Below are 15156 nucleotides of genomic sequence, written 5' to 3'. Positions count from 1 at the left end.
TGTGATCCACCTGCCTTGGCCTCCTAAAGTGCTGGGCTTACCGGCGTGAGCCACCCGGCCCCCGGCTGTGCCCAGCTTTTCGTGGCCCTATCTAGTCAACACCCTGGCCAGAGGCAGCAACCTCTGTTCTGATTTCTATCACCATAGTTTTGCCTATTGTTGAACTTTATATAAATGGAATTATATCCCATGCACCTCCAATATCCGACTTCTGTTGCTCACCAGAATATATTGGAGAGTCACACGTGTTGCTTTACCTCTCCATAGCGGATTGTTTTCTGTTGTGCGGCTGTATTTCATTGTATGAAATGCTGGGGCCTGTTTATCGATTCTCTTGTTGACAGGCATCTGGGTTGTTTCCAGTCTTTGCTATGAGTCAAGCTTGTGAACATCTTGTACAAGTCCTTGTATGGAGATCTGTTTTTATTTATCCTGAGTAAATCCCTGGGAGCGGAATTGCTGGGTCATAGGTGAGGTATGTGTTCAGCCTTCTAAGAAACTGCTGAGCCGTTTTCCATGGTGGTTGTACCGCTTCACGTTCCCATCGGTAACGTCTGATGCGTCCGGTGCCGCATCCTCCCAGATATTTAGTGTTGTCACTCTGTTTAATTTTTGCCACTCCAGTGGATGACAGGCAGTCTCTCATCATGGCTCGAATTCCGATTTCCCTGGTGACTAATCACTAGACACCATTTCATGTGCTTATTGGCCATTTCTCTGCCACCGTTTAGGACGTTGATTTTGCCTGGGTTCACAGATTCTTACGTCTGTGGCTTGAAGTGTTTTTTATCAGCTTTAGAAAGTTGTCGGTCATTATCTCTTCAAAGATTGTTCCTGCCTCATTCTCTTCTCCTTCTGGTGCTCCAGTGACACGTGCATTACACTTCACTGTATCCTCTGCATCTTCTGCCCTTTCTTCCCTAGTTTCTTTCCCTTTGTGTCTTCTTGCTTCTTTCTGGTCATTCTTCTCTGTTCTGTCTTCCAGTTCACTAATTTTTATTTCTCCCACTGGCTTCTTCCTTTTCACATATTGTCATTTTCTCCGTATCCACTGGTTCGTTCTTTTTTTTCCCCGTTGTTCCGATTTGCTGCTAAAACTCCGATCTGGTCTTTTTATCTCCTTGAACATAATTAACAGTTATTTTAAAGCTTCCGTCAATTCCAGCATATGGGAACTCTGTGGGTCTGTTTGTAGTGCTGGTTATTTCTGCTGATTTGTGTTTATGTGGTCCTGGCTCCTTGTATGTAGAAATAATTTGAGGCCTGGGATGATATTGTCTTCCTCCAGAGAGGATTTATGTTTACTTCTTCCAGGCACCTGGGGCCACCAGCAATCAAGGATCACCTTAATCCAGTACCAAGGATTGAGTTTTGTTTTTTTTTTTCAGACAGAGTTTCATTGGTTACCCAGGCTGGAGTGCAATGGCGCGATCTCGGCTCACCGCAACCTCCGCCTCCTGGGTTCAGGCAATTCTCCTGCCTCAGCCTCCTGAGTAGCTGGGATTACAGGCACGCACCACCATGCCCAGCTAATTTTTTGTATTTTTAGTAGAGACGGGGTTTCACCATGTTGACCAGGATGGTCTCGATGTCTTGACCTCGTGATCCACCCGCCTCAGCCTCCCAAAGTGCTGGGATTACAGGCATGAGCCACTGCCCCTGGCCCTGGCCAGCTTTTCTAGTTGACCTCAGCAGGAGACTGCATTTGTCCTTAGTAGCTAACCCACTATTGTGCAAGCCAAAATCTACCAAGAGAGATTTTTTTTTTTTGAGACGGAGTTTCACTCTTGTTACCCAGGCTGGAGTGCAATGGCATGATCTCGGCTCACCGCAACCTCCGCCTCCTGGGTTCAGGCAATTCTCCTGCCTCAGCCTCCCGAGTAGCTGGGATTACAGGCACGCGCCACCGTGTCCAGCTAATTTTTGTATTTTTAGTAGAGACGGGGTTTCACCATGTTGGCCAGGATGGTCTCGATCTCTTGACCTCGTGATCCACCCGCCTCGGCCTCCCAAAGTGCTGCGATGACAGGCGTGAGCCACTGCGCCCGGCCCCAAGAGAGATTTTAACCCAAAGTCCAAGTCGTTTAGAAGGAGGTCGTGGATATTCTAGGTCATCTTGATCGCAGAGCTGCAGGATGACAAATGAGACCCATCCTCAGCTCAGAGAGGAGCCCTCTGATTTTCCACTTGAGGAAGCCAAGACCCAAACCAGCAGCAGAGCCGGGATTCAAGCCCTGGGCTTTCCCCAGGCACCAGCTCTGCGTTCCTTCTTCAGGGACAGGTGGCCGCCTGTATCCCTTGAATGAGATCCCTGGAAATGACCTCACCTCTCCCTGAAACCTGAAAGTTCTGTCAATTCAGCAAGAGGTCGATGCAACTCACAGTCCCCAGAGGCCCTTCCGTCCCTCATCAAGTCCATAAATGACACGGAAGTGATGTAAGCATGACTGGCCACAGGAGGCTTTTGGAAGCAATCACAGACTTTACAAGACTCTCTTCTGGCCTTTAAGTCTCAAAAGAAGAAGGGCTTGGCCCAAGCTCCTGCTTTCAGTTCAATAACACATATGAAAATGACCTGGGCACAGGTCACGCCTGTAATCCCAGCACTTCGGGAGGCCGAGGTGGGCAGATCACCTGAGGTCGGGAGTTCGAGACCAGCCTCACCAACCTGGAAGAACCCCATCTCTACTAAAAATACAAAAATTAGCCGGCGTGGGGACACATGCCTGTGAGCCCAGCTACTTGGGAGTCTGAGGCAGGAGAATCACTTGAACCCAGGAGGCGGAGGTTTCAGTGAGCTGAGATCATGACACGAAAATGGCCGGCGGGGCTGTTGCAGTTCCCAGCTGCACCCCAGCCTCAGGGCAGGGCAGGGGAGTGGCAGCAGGGTGCAAGTCCACGGGGGCTGAGATTTCTCAAGGGCTCCCGGCAAACCAGCCCCTCCACATTCGCTGGGTGCAGGGTGTCCCCGCCACCTTGTCTTCCCAGCAGCTGTGTTTATACTTGGCATTTGCCCCAGGTCCCTAGAAGAGGGCCCTCTCCTTGGCTGCCAGACTCTAGTCCCAGCTACTCGGAAGGCTGAGGCAGGAGAACCACTTGAACCCGGGAGGCGGAGGTTGCAGTGAGCCGAGATCACACCAGTGCACTCCAGCCTGGGCGACAGAGTGAGATTCCATCTAAAAAAAAAGAAAAAACTCGAGTGTTCGGTTTTATTCTAACTTTTAACTCTTACACATAACACAGTTATAAACACCTTTCTATATGTAGCTTTTTATTTCTTTGCATTTTCTTTCCCTGGGGATACCTGCCAGCTGTAGAGGTGAAGGGCCGCAGCTCCCCGGTGACTCCTGTGCCCCCACCGCCCTCCCTGCCCTGCTGCCAGCTCCTCTCCTGTGGCTTCGCTCACCCCTGTGCACCGGAGCCTTGGGTCTCAGAAGCCCAGATCTGCTCACTCTCCCTTCAGCAACCACAGATTCCCAACTCTGCCCTGGGGTGGGGGCACCCTCATCCTTCTTGACGCTCAGGCACGAGTGGGATTTTTCTACACTAGGCGGGCTTAGACTCGTGGCTATGAACCTTTTGCTGGAGGCCAGCTCAGGGCCCAGCAGTGTCCCTCTTCAGTTTTATTTTTGGAGAACCTCACCTGGAGTCATGCCTCGAGCTTTGCCTCCCTGAAGGGCCTGTGCACCGAGGCAGGGCTGACCCTCAGGACGGGACTGCAGGGACTCTGTGCAGCTCTGACCACCTCCTACAGCTTCCCCGGGCCCCCAGGCAAGTGCGTTCAGGTGGGGGTGCCAGGCACACCGTGCCTCTGCAGGGAGGCCGCTGGGACGGGCGTTCCTGGCTGACTCAGCGCGTGGCCAGCTCTGCTGGTGTTGGCTGAGTCCTCAGCTGTGGCATGGCTGCTCCTGAGTCACTGTGGGCTGGTGACACCCACCGAGATGAGGACGTGGGGAGGCGGCTGCATGGGTGATGCAATCTGTGTCTGAGCCTCGGCTTCTCAGTGCGGGCATACACATGCACACACACACTTGCAGACACGTACACACCCACTATGCACATATGCCCACAGGGACATATACACATACCCACACGTGTGCACACACATGGACACACCAGTAGCAACATACGTGCCCGCACACATATGCAGTGACACGCCCACCCTCATGCAGATACACGTACACACCCATGCACGCACATATGCACACACCAGTGACATGTACATATGCCCACACACGTGCAGACACATGCACACACCCATAGCAACATGCATGCCCACACGTGCACACACATGCACAGTGACATGCATGCCCTCACACATACACCTATGCACACACTCATGCAGACAGGTACACATAGATACACATATGTACATATGCACATGCATTCATATAAACACAGGTGGACATGTCCCATGTGTTCATGTACACAGATGCACACCCATGCGTACACATGCACCTGTGCACACACACGCAGATATGTGTGTACACACATACACATGCACACTCGTGGATGCTAGCATGCACATATGCACACATGCAAGGTACACACAGGTGCACACATGCAGACATGTACACACCCATGTGTGCATATATGTATACACCCAGTGACCTACAGGCTCACACATGTGCACACATGCAGGCACACATGTACATGCCACACCTGCACATATGTACTCACCCCAGTGACTTGCACATGCCCACACACGTGCACGCACACACACCTATAGCAACATGTGCCAACACACGAGTGCACACATGTGCACAGTAACATGAGCATGCACACATGTCTGTACACACCCATGCACGCACATATACACACATCCACAATGACATGTACATGTGCCCACACATGTGCACACACATGTACACACCCATAGTGACACATGCACATGCACACATGTACAGTGACATGCCCGTGCAGGTGCATGCACACACATATGCAGTGACATGCTCCCACACCTGTGCACATATATACATGTGCACGCTGACATGCAAGCCCACATACGCATCTATGCGCACACTCATGCAGGCACGTACACATAGACACAGGCGTGTGCACATATGTTCCTGTACACAGATGCACACACTCATGCATGCTGACATGCATACACGTGTACACGTGCACACATGCACAGGTATGTGTGTACAAATATGCACACTTGTGCATGCGAGCATAAATGTGTGCACACACATGAACCTACAAGGTACACATACAAACGTGTGCACGCACATGCAGATACATATGTACACAGTGCCATGCACACCACGTGTACATACACAGCCACGCATACATGTACAGTCATGTGCACATTGACATACACAAAAATACAAAAACATAGTAACACATGCACACACACACACACACACACACACACACACACATAGAGCGCAGCCCTCTGTGGCCTTTCTGGCAGGCTGGAGTTTTCCGCAGTCCAAAGGGAGCCTCTCTCAGGGAATTTTGTCCAGAACAGAAAAGGCAGCGAGACTCAGGTCCTGATGCTCACGTGGAAATGTGGGGGGGTGGGGGGCGGCCTGGGGCAGTGGCTGCCCAGGGTGTGTGTGGACGCTGTGACTGTGGATGTGAAATAGGACCCCCCTGGCCTTCCAAGGAAAACAGGAGGTGGGGCCAAGCCGTTTGTTCTCTCTGTGCTCATATTTTTAGCACTGAGTAATTTAGGTATTTTTAAGCTGAACCAAGGGCAGTTTTCCCTGAGCTGGACGTTTTGTGGCTGCTTTGAAGCTTTGTGGAATGGGAGCCCTCTGGGCGGCCACACGTGGGCTCTGCCTCTACAGCAGACAGATTGGGCCTTCTCTGCCCCCAAAAAGTGGGGGCGGGACGTCTGCTGGAAACCAAGGCGGCTGGGCGGTGTCAAAGGGATTTTTTTTTAATTGACCCTTTTATTGAGATTGCGGTGGAGTCCCATCCAGTGCTAAGAAAGCGTGCAGAGGAGTTCTGTGTCATTCCCCGGCCGTGCCTGGTGGTCACATTTGGTAAAGCTGTGGGCAGGATCACAGCCAGCCAGTCACACATTCCTGGCCTCGCTCGGGAGCTGCCGTGTTCAGTGTTCACTGGTGTGTGAGTGTGTGAGGCTCTCTGTGAGTTCATCACTGTGTAGGCCTGTGGCTTCATCGCCGTCGCTGAGGCACTAACAGGGCTCAGTTGCCCTTTTATTTACTTATTTATTCAGAGATGGGGTCTCACTGAGTTGCCCAGTCTGGCCTCAACTTCCCACCTCAGCCTCCCAAGTAGCTGGGACCACAGGAGTACGCCACCCACGCCCAGGTAATTTTCAAATTTTTTATAGAGAGTGTCTTGCTGTGTTGCCCAGGCTGGTTTCAAACTCCTGGACTCATGTCCAGCCTCCCAAAGTGCTGGGATTACAGGTAAGAGCCATCTCGCCAGGCGCGGTGGCTCATGCCTGTAATCCCAGCACTTTGGGAGACCAAGGTGGGCTGATCACTTGAGACCAGGAGTTCGAAACCAGCCCGGCCAACATGGTGAAACCCCGTCTCTACCAAAAATACAGACATTAGCTGGGCGTGGTGGCACATGCACCTGTAATCCCAACACTTTGGGAGACCAAGGTGGGCTGATCACGAGGTCAGGAGTTCAAGACCAGCCTGGCCATTATGGTGAAACCCCATTTTTTTTTTTTTTTTTTGAGACGGAGTTTCGCTCTTGTTACCCAGGCTGGAGTGCAATGGCGCGATCTCGGCTCACCACAACCTCCGCCTCCTGGGTTCAGGCAATTCTCCTGCCTCAGCCTCCCGAGTAGCTGGGATTACAGGCATGCGCCACCATGCCCAGCTAATTTTTTGTATTTTTAGTAGAGACGGGGTTTCACCTTGTTGACCAGGATGGTCTCGATCTCTTGATCAAGATCCACCCACCTCGGCCTCCCAAAGTGCTGGGATTACAGGCTTGAGCCACCGCACCCGGCCAAAACCCCATCTTAAAAAAAAAAAAAAAAAAAGAAAGAAAGAAAAGAAAAAGAAAAAAATATATTCTGGTAGAAATAGCCATCATGTCAACAGTGATTATATTAAGTAGGGAATTATGGGAGACACTTTTTTCCTTTTCTATATTTTACTAATTATCTCAACAGTGGTTGCTTATACGTTTTATACTAAAATAGGTTTTAAAATTTTTGCAACATGGAAGGTAATACTTTTTTTTTTTTGAGACGGAGTCTCGCTCTGTCGCTCAGGCTGGAGCACAGTGGCTCGATCTCTGCTCACTGCAACCTCCGCCTCCTGGGTTCAAGTGATTCTTCCGCCTCAGCCTCCCAAGTAGCTGGGACTACAGGTGCATGCCAAACGCCCGGCTAATTTTTGTATTTTTAGTAGAGACGGGGTTTCACCATGTTGGCCAGGCTGGTCTCGATCTCTTGACCTCGTGATCCACCCGCCTCAGCCTCCCAAAGTGCTGGGGTTACAGGCCTGAGCCACCGCACCCGGCCAGTTATACTTCTTTATGTACTAAAAACAAAAAAGAGGCCGGAGCGGGGCTTTGATCCACATCCCTCTGCTTCCCCCACAGCTCTCTGGACGCCGGGGGCCCGGAGCTGATGGCAGACAATGTCAGCCACTAACAACATAGCCCAGGCCCGGAAGCTGGTGGAACAGCTGCGTATCGAAGCCGGGATCGAGCGCATCAAGGTGAGCCCGGCGTGCGCCAGGAGGAGGCGGGGAGCAGCCCGTGGGTGCCCAGCAAATGGTGGGGAGGAGGCTCAGTGGGAGGGCACAGGTTTGCACCACGGCTGTGCCTCTTGCTGTGTGACCTTGGGGCCGGCCCTCAACCTCTCTGAGCCTCCGTTTCCTCTGCAGAAAGAGGCGGCCAATCTCGTGGGTTCGTGCAGCAATGTACCGTGCTTTGTAAACGCGCTGCGCCCCGTGGAGAGGAGCGTTTTTTCTCCCTTGTCGGCGTGGCTCTGTCCAGATCCTCGGCTATGACGGACGAGGATGAAACAGAGACACAGTCCCAGGCGGGAGGAGACAGAGTGCGCTCTACTTGTTTCACTTCTGGGTCATTGGGAGTTTTTGAAAAAGATCACGCTTGAGGCCGGCGCGGTGGCTCAGGCCTGTAATCCCAGCACTCTGGGAGGCCGAGGCAGGTGGATCACCTGAGGTCAGGAGTTGAAGAGCAGCCTGGCCAACATGGAGAAACCCCGTCTCTACTGAAAATACAAAAATTAGCCGGGTGTGGTGGTGCGCGCCTGTAATCCCAGCTACTCGGGAGGCTGAGGAAGGAGAGTCACTTGAACCAGGGAGATGGGGGTTGCTGTGAGCTGAGGTTACCCCACTGCACTGCAGCCTGGGGACAAAGTGAGAATCTATCTCAAAAAATGATAATAATAAGCCGGGCGCGGTGGCTCAAGCCTGTAATCCCAGCACTTTGGGAGGCCGAGGCGGGTGGATCACGAGGTCAAGAGATCGAGACCATCCCGGTCAACATGGTGAAACCCCGTCTCTACTAAAAATACAAAAAATTAGCTGGGCATGGTGGCGTGTGCCTGTAATCCCAGCTACTCGGGAGGCTGAGGCAGGAGAATTGCCTGAACCCAGGAGGCGGAGGTTGCGGTGAGCCGAGATCGCCATTGCACTCCAGCCTGAGTAACAAGAGCGAAACTCCGTCTCAAAAAAATAATAATAATGATAATAATAACTAGAAAAGAAAAACAATCTTCACAGCAACATCCAGAAAAACATTTAACCAAATACTGGGGCACCGTGGTCCACCCTAGTGCACTATAAAATCAGCCATCACCACGTGTCCATTCAGACCTCAGTTCAGTACCCATCACTGGCCACGGGAAGGGGTGCCCGGCCCTTGGGGCAGACAGACTCGTCCCTGCTGGCCAGGTGGTGCAGGAGGCGAAATGGTTCTGATCGGGTGAGCCTCCCTCCAGCGCAGCTCCCGAGATCCAGCCCGGAGGGGAGGGGTCTGCCCCCCATGAGGTGTCTGAGCCTTCCAGAAAGCTGACTGCTGAGGACAGACCTGAGCATTCAAAGCATTCTTTCAGGCTGAAGAAAGAGAAAGCCCTGGTTGAAGTGGTTTTCCTTTTATGAGTCGGTGCCAACCCCCAGCCCCGGAGGAGGGCAGTGATTCATCACGCCCCGTTTGATGTCGAGGAGGGGCCCCCACCGCCCCTTTGAATGTTGGGCCTCGGGGGAGCCAGGATTTGACCCTTCCCCACTCCCAATCCCGCCTGAGGTTTCACATCCCCAGCTCCAGCACGGCGACCAGAGCCACAGAGCCTCGGCAGCCACGATCTCGGGGCTCGGCAGCCCGCCGCGGCGGGCACTGGGGGTGGTGCCAAGGGGGCTGAGTGCTGGAGCCACGATGCCAGCTATTTTCATGGTCTGGAGGCTATTTCTGTCATCCAGGAGGGCTGCTTCCCAAGCAGAAGTCTAGAAAGCCGGCCAGACCCGAGTCATCACGGGCCGCAGCCGGCGGGCTCTCTTCATGGATATGAGCTTCCCCGCCGCTGCCCAGCTGGGCAAGACCCTTAAGCTGTCCCACAGGCTCCTGGCTGTTTGAGGGGCCCAGGTCCCAGGCATCCTTGGGGTCCAAAGGAGGACGAAGGATGTGGGATGCAGATGAACTGGCTGGGCGAGGCAGCTCACGCCTGTAACCCGGGAGTCTGAGACCAGCCTGGGCAACATAGTGAGACCCTCCTCTGTACAAGAAAATTATTCTAAAAATTCTGGCCAGGCCGAGTGCCATGGTTCACGCCTGTAATTTCAGCACTTTGGGAGGCCCAGGCCGGCGGGTCACCTGAGGTCAGGAGTTCGATACCAGCCTGGCCAACATGGCAAAACCCCATCTCTACTGAAAATACAGCAGTTACCCTGGTACGGTGGTAACAGAAACCCCGTCTCTACTAAAAATACAAAATTAGCTGGGCGTGGTGGTGGCACGTGGCTATAATCCCAGATACTTGGGAGGCTGAGGCGGGAGAATCACTTGAGCCCAGGAGGTGGAGGCTGCAGGCAGCTATGATCAGAGCACCGCCCTCCAGCCTGGGGACAGAGCGAGCACCTGTCTCAAAAACAAACAGATGGGCCGGGCGCGGTGGCTCACGCCTGTAATCCCAGCACTGTGGGAGGCCAAGGCGGGCGGATCGCCTGAGGTTGGGAGTTCGAGACCAGCCTAACCAACATGGTGAAGCTGCGTCTCTACTGGAAATACAAAAAATTAGCCGGGCGTGGTGGCGCATGCCTGTAATCTCAGCTACTTGGGGCGCTGAGGCAGGAGAATTGCTTGAACCTGGGAAGCGGAGTTTGCGGTGAGCTGAGATTGCGCCATTGCACTCCTGCCTGGGCAACAAGAGCAAAACTCATCTGAAAGAAGGAAGGAAGAAAGAAGGAAGGAAAAAGGGAGGGAGGAAGGAAGGAAGGAAGAAGGGAGGGAGGGAGGGAAGGAGAGAGGGAGGGAGGGAAGGAAGGATGGAAGGAAGGAGGGAGGGAGGGAGGGAGGGAAGGAAGGACAGAAGGAAGGAGGGAAGGAAGGAAGGATCACACACTGTGTGGCCTTCTGTGTCTGGCGTCTCTCGCTGAGCATGGGGTCCTTAAGATGTACTCACACTGTGACCTGTGTCAGAGCCGTGCCCCTTTTCCTGGCTGAGTAATATTCCAGGGTGCGGCTGGGCTATTTCTGCCTGTGGCCGTCGGGGATGGCGCTGCTGTGAACCGGGCGTGCGGCCTCTTCTTACGTCTCTCTCTGTTCCTTGTGCCGGATCACAGGTGTCCAAAGCAGCCTCTGACCTCATGAGCTACTGTGAGCAGCACGCCCGGAGCGACCCCTTGCTGGTCGGAGTCCCTGCCTCCGAGAACCCCTTCAAGGACAAGAAACCTTGTATTATTTTGTAGCTGTGTTCTCATACGTGCCCGCGCTCTCTGTCTCTCTCTCTGTCTGTCTCTGTCTGTCGCGCTCTCTCTCTCTCTCTCTCTCTCTCTCTCTCAGGCGTTATTCAGTACGTGGCTGAAACAAAACATCTTGGGTCCCCAAAACATTTAATTCCAAAACAAATTCCCCTACCAAAAAAAAAAAAAAAGGCATTCCCACTGCCGGGATGGGGTAGGATGTACCTTCTAGGTATAGATGGATTTTCAGCCCCAACCCCGTGGCCCTCTCAGTTCGGGCCTGGCCAAAAGCGGGTGGAGGCTTTACGGCCACTTCCCGTAGAACTCTCAATGGCTGTTTTGATTGTGGAGGAGACGCCGAGGGGAGAAGGGGGGTGAGTTTGCCCTGCGGCAGTCGCTCCGAGGCAATTGGCCATTTGTAAAAGGACTTCGCCGGGTCCTTGGCATGCCTTTCAATGTTTGTAAGTAGAGGTGACATTGAGGTTGGGGAGAACGTGACATCATACGTCATGACATCGTGAACTGTTTCGGAAAGATCTCGCCATTTAAAACATCGTTCCGGCTAAACTGGGATGGTGAGGGTCGAACCTGTCGCTAAACCATAATACCGTCATGTACGAAGGGGGTCGGTGGGGGCTTTGTCTATGAAAAGTTGCCAAGTGTCACTCCCCCGCCACGGGTCCTTTCTGCAGGGTCCCCTCTGTGCCAGAAATGGGTTTTTGGGACTTGCCCCAGGAGACTGGTCACCAGCCTGGCCCATCTTTTTTTTGTTTTTTGGTATTTCTTCCTTTTTTGAGATGGATTCTTGCTCTGTCGCCCAGGCTGGAGTACAGTTGTGCAATCTCTGCTCACTGCAGTCTCTGCCTCCCGGGTTCAAGTGATTCTCCTGCCTCAGCCTCCCGAGCAGCTGGGATCACAGGTGCCCGCCACCTCATCTGGCTGATTTTTCTATTTGTAGTAGAGACGGGGTTTCACCACGTGGGCCAGGCTGGTCTCGAACCCCTGACCTCATGATCCGCCTGCGTCAGCCTCCCAAAGTGCTGGGATGACCGGCGTGAGCCTCCCGTGCTGGGCTTGTTTTAAGCGCGAGGCGTCCGTGTGGCCGGGAGAGGCTTCCACTGTCCTTGGCTCTCCCGGTTTGTCCCACCTTCTTGCATCCACTGTGGACATTTTTCAAACAGAAATGCAGCCCGGGGAGCCGCAGCGGGTCGGAATGGGGAGCTACCCTGTGCTGCTGTGTGTACAGAGTTGTCACATGACCTTGAAGTGACTTTGAAGGACCCTGGGAGGTGAGACTTTTCGTCCCGGAGATGGAAACATCGGCTCAGAACATTCCCCTGTCGCTGGAACCCAACCTTCTTGCTTTTCCACCCCTGCAACCGAGAACAGCTGTCCGAGGCCGGGAGAGGCGACAGGTGCAGGACAGGTGACTCCTTGCAGCAGCCCGTGGAAATGGAAGATGTCATGGGGTGGGGGCTGGGGGTGGGGGGGCTTCTGAAAGGTGACTGTGTCCTCTTCAGCGGCACGGACGGACGGGAGCAGGGGCAGCCACATCTGAGATGGATCCTGAGCGGCCAGAACCCAAGCAGCCCTGATCGCAGGAGGCCCAGCCACCCCGACCCCCTCCACGGGGCTGGCCCAGAAGCAGGTGGTGGAGAAAACTAGTCTACTTCTGTCCCTCCGACCCCGGTGGAAACTGGAGTCTAAGAACCTGTGCCCAGAGGGTTCCTGGACGGCCGCCCGGTCCTCTGTGCAGGCCCGTGGGACGGGGGTTCCCTGCTCACGGCCGGGGGCCCACCTCGCCAAGGCTCAAGGGCACACACAAGTCCGTGTGTGTGCAGGTGTCGGGGGGGTGACCTCCACTCCCCAACCTCGGGCGGCCCCCATAGGCCACAGCCGGGCTTCCCCTGCCCGGCACCCAGCTCTCTACGGCCGGTCCGGGAGGGCTGGGGCTTCGGGGAGCCCTCCCCGGGCAAACCTGCGAGTTGGCCCAGGAGAGCTGCAGAGGCTCCCGGGAGACTGTGGCCTCCTGGGGTCGGGCTGGGAATTGGTGGGGCTCGGGGTGTGGGCGTCCCCACCACCCCTAGCAGTAATGGCAGGAAGAGACAAAAGCCGCCTCCACCCTTTCCAACGAGCCATCTTGGTACCTGGGAACACACGCACGCCACCCCGTTTTTCCTTAAAAAAGGCCTTAATCCCCAAGCCCCGCTCCCCGAAAGGGCAGAGGGAGGAGGGGGCACAGTTGTGCCAAGCCCGGCCCCACTTGCGTATCCTCACGATGCGACCCCAGAAATGCCAGCAGGGAATAGAGGCTGCTGCAGAGATACAACCTCCTCGGCTGCTGGAGGCGGTGGGTTAAACCCCAGCTTCCAGGGAGCTCAGCTCCAAAAGCCCTAAAGCCACGTCCTCCCACCCCGCACACTGGCCACTGCACAGAAGTCAGAAAGCCTGGGGTCCGAGCATTCCAGGTAAACCGAGGCTCGGGGAGGGGAAGGACAGGCTGGCCTCTCCTTCACTGTCCATGGGGCCTTGGCTTTCCTGAGCTGTCCAGACACACCGTCTCCCGGACCCCAGGGAGGCCCACCATGGCCAGAAACCTGTGGGTTTCTTTCTAGCTTGAGGGAAGAAAAATTCTCCATTTTTTTTTTTTTTTTTTTTTTTTGAGTAAATCTCAGTGACCACACTGTGGAAAATACCTTTGCAGATGCGACACCCAAGTGCACACGCCGACTGCTGCGTGGGCTTTTCCGCCGGGAACGCCTGGGGTGAACGCGTGTTTTATAGGCGTTTCCAGAAGCGTGGGTGCCCCTCCAGACAGGAAGCTGGCGGGCAGGGGTGGCAGCAGCCGCTCTAACCTTGGGGAGACCAGCGGCCCTCAGCCACGCCGGGAGGAGAGAGTTAATGACACTCACCCCCACCTGCGCGCACACGCACACACACACACACACACACACACACACACACACACACGCAAGGCAGGGTTGGTGGGAGAGAGGAGGACGTTCTCCTTCTTCTGCAGCCTGGGTCTCCCACTGGCCTTCCCCTGCCCTGAGCGAGACACCAGGTGCCAGGTAAAGGGCCACACCTGGCCGGGCCCCCACTCGATCATGACCCACCTGGCCTTCCGGGGATGCTGAGCTCAGCCCGTCCTTCCCGGACCAGCTCAGCCTCCCCTGCCCTCCTCTCTCCAGTAAGGAGCCAGACCACACATCCCACCGTCCCCAGGGTAACCCCAGGCCAAGCGCAGACGGCTCAGCTGTGACCTTGGGCCTCTGGGGCACCAACTGGGTAGCTGGCTCAGGGTGGAAGGTGCTCCTCTTCCCCTTCTCCGTGGTCCCTTCCACGGGCCGGCCACCATGTCCAGGGGGCACAATGCGGGGCCTCCGGCCACGCAACCATCTCCAAGCTAACAGCCCCTGTCCTGCCCCAGCTCTGGGACAGGCAGGAGGGGGCCATCACAGCCCCGCCCGTGCGTGAGTGACCCCAGAGGCGGCTTCCGGGCCGAGGCAGAGCCACCAGGCCCTTCCTCCGGGAGCCACTTATTAAAACGTCCACCACGACCCGAGGCCGGCCCTCCGCACAGAAGCCATACGCGGGCCCCCTGCGCCGCCTTCTCTGTCCGCGGACACCGCTGCCGATCTGACCTTTGTAAAGACCCGTCTGTTTCCCCGCCGCCTGTGGTTCCAGCAGGTTCTATGCCGTCTGCACTGGGATGTCCGGTTGTTTCTATTTCTGAACTTTTTAAAACTTACAGGCGTGCCACACCCACTTTCTCACAGTGTTTGAATATTGTGTGGAACTGTTGATGCGACGTGAATTCATACACAATAAAAAGCCTCATTGCCCTTTGCTCCTGGCCCTGGACTGTTCCTTCTCCCCCTGGCCGGGTGGGAGCTCCCGGCTTGCGAGCAGATGCCCCGGGCTTGGCTCCAATTATGCTGACCCACCGCGGCCCCACACCATCCCGACCACCCTCCCTTCACCAGTCCCGGGAAGAGGGAACAGGAGGGGATCCCTGGGGACAGCACCACCAACCAGGACCGCGCAGGCCCCCACGGACTTTCGGATTTGTAGTTAGAAAATCTAGGAGGGGCGGGGCGCGGTGGCTCAGGCCTGTCATCCCAGCACTTCGGGAGGCCGAGGCGGGCGGATCACGAGGTCAAGAGATCGAGACCATCCTGGCCAACATGGTGAAACCGCGTCTCTATTAAAAATACAAAAATTAGCTGGGCATGGTGGCGCGTGCCTGTAATCCCAGCTACTCAGGAGGCTGAGGCAGGAGAATTGC

At 55.0% G+C, this 15156-nt stretch overlaps 2 protein-coding genes across 12 annotated transcripts in view; both read left to right on the top strand.

The window, feature by feature from the left end:
* The window catches only part of GNG7 (G protein subunit gamma 7), a 179771-nt gene extending 165054 nt beyond the window's left edge, over positions 1-14717 (top strand). For 8 of the 11 annotated variants that reach the window (XM_035283582.3, XM_054250167.2, XM_054250165.2 and 5 more), the window contains 2 exons: positions 7543-7661; positions 10749-14717. In XM_035283582.3, the coding sequence (XP_035139473.1) occupies positions 7581-7661; positions 10749-10874 (207 nt within the window). In that variant the 5' untranslated portion in view covers positions 7543-7580 and the 3' untranslated portion in view covers positions 10875-14717. Of the gene's footprint in view, positions 1-6190; positions 6286-7542; positions 7662-10748 lie in introns of all 11 variants that reach the window. The other 3 variants (XR_013531230.1, XR_013531229.1, XM_054250166.2) reach the window with 2 other exon arrangements.
* Positions 13547-14717, top strand: LOC103789714 (uncharacterized; the record flags this gene model as incomplete). The annotated part of the gene is given in 2 exon segments (XM_035286887.3): positions 13547-14014; positions 14016-14717. Coding segments are annotated over 2 exon segments (798 nt in total), but the record flags the coding sequence as incomplete, so codon positions are not given.
* Positions 14718-15156: the final 439 nt, after the last annotated feature.

The sequence above is a fragment of the Callithrix jacchus genome, chromosome 22 (genome assembly GCF_049354715.1).
Source record: "Callithrix jacchus isolate 240 chromosome 22, calJac240_pri, whole genome shotgun sequence".
Taxonomy (NCBI): Eukaryota; Metazoa; Chordata; class Mammalia; order Primates; family Cebidae; genus Callithrix; species Callithrix jacchus.
This window is presented reverse-complemented; position numbering and strand designations above follow the sequence as displayed.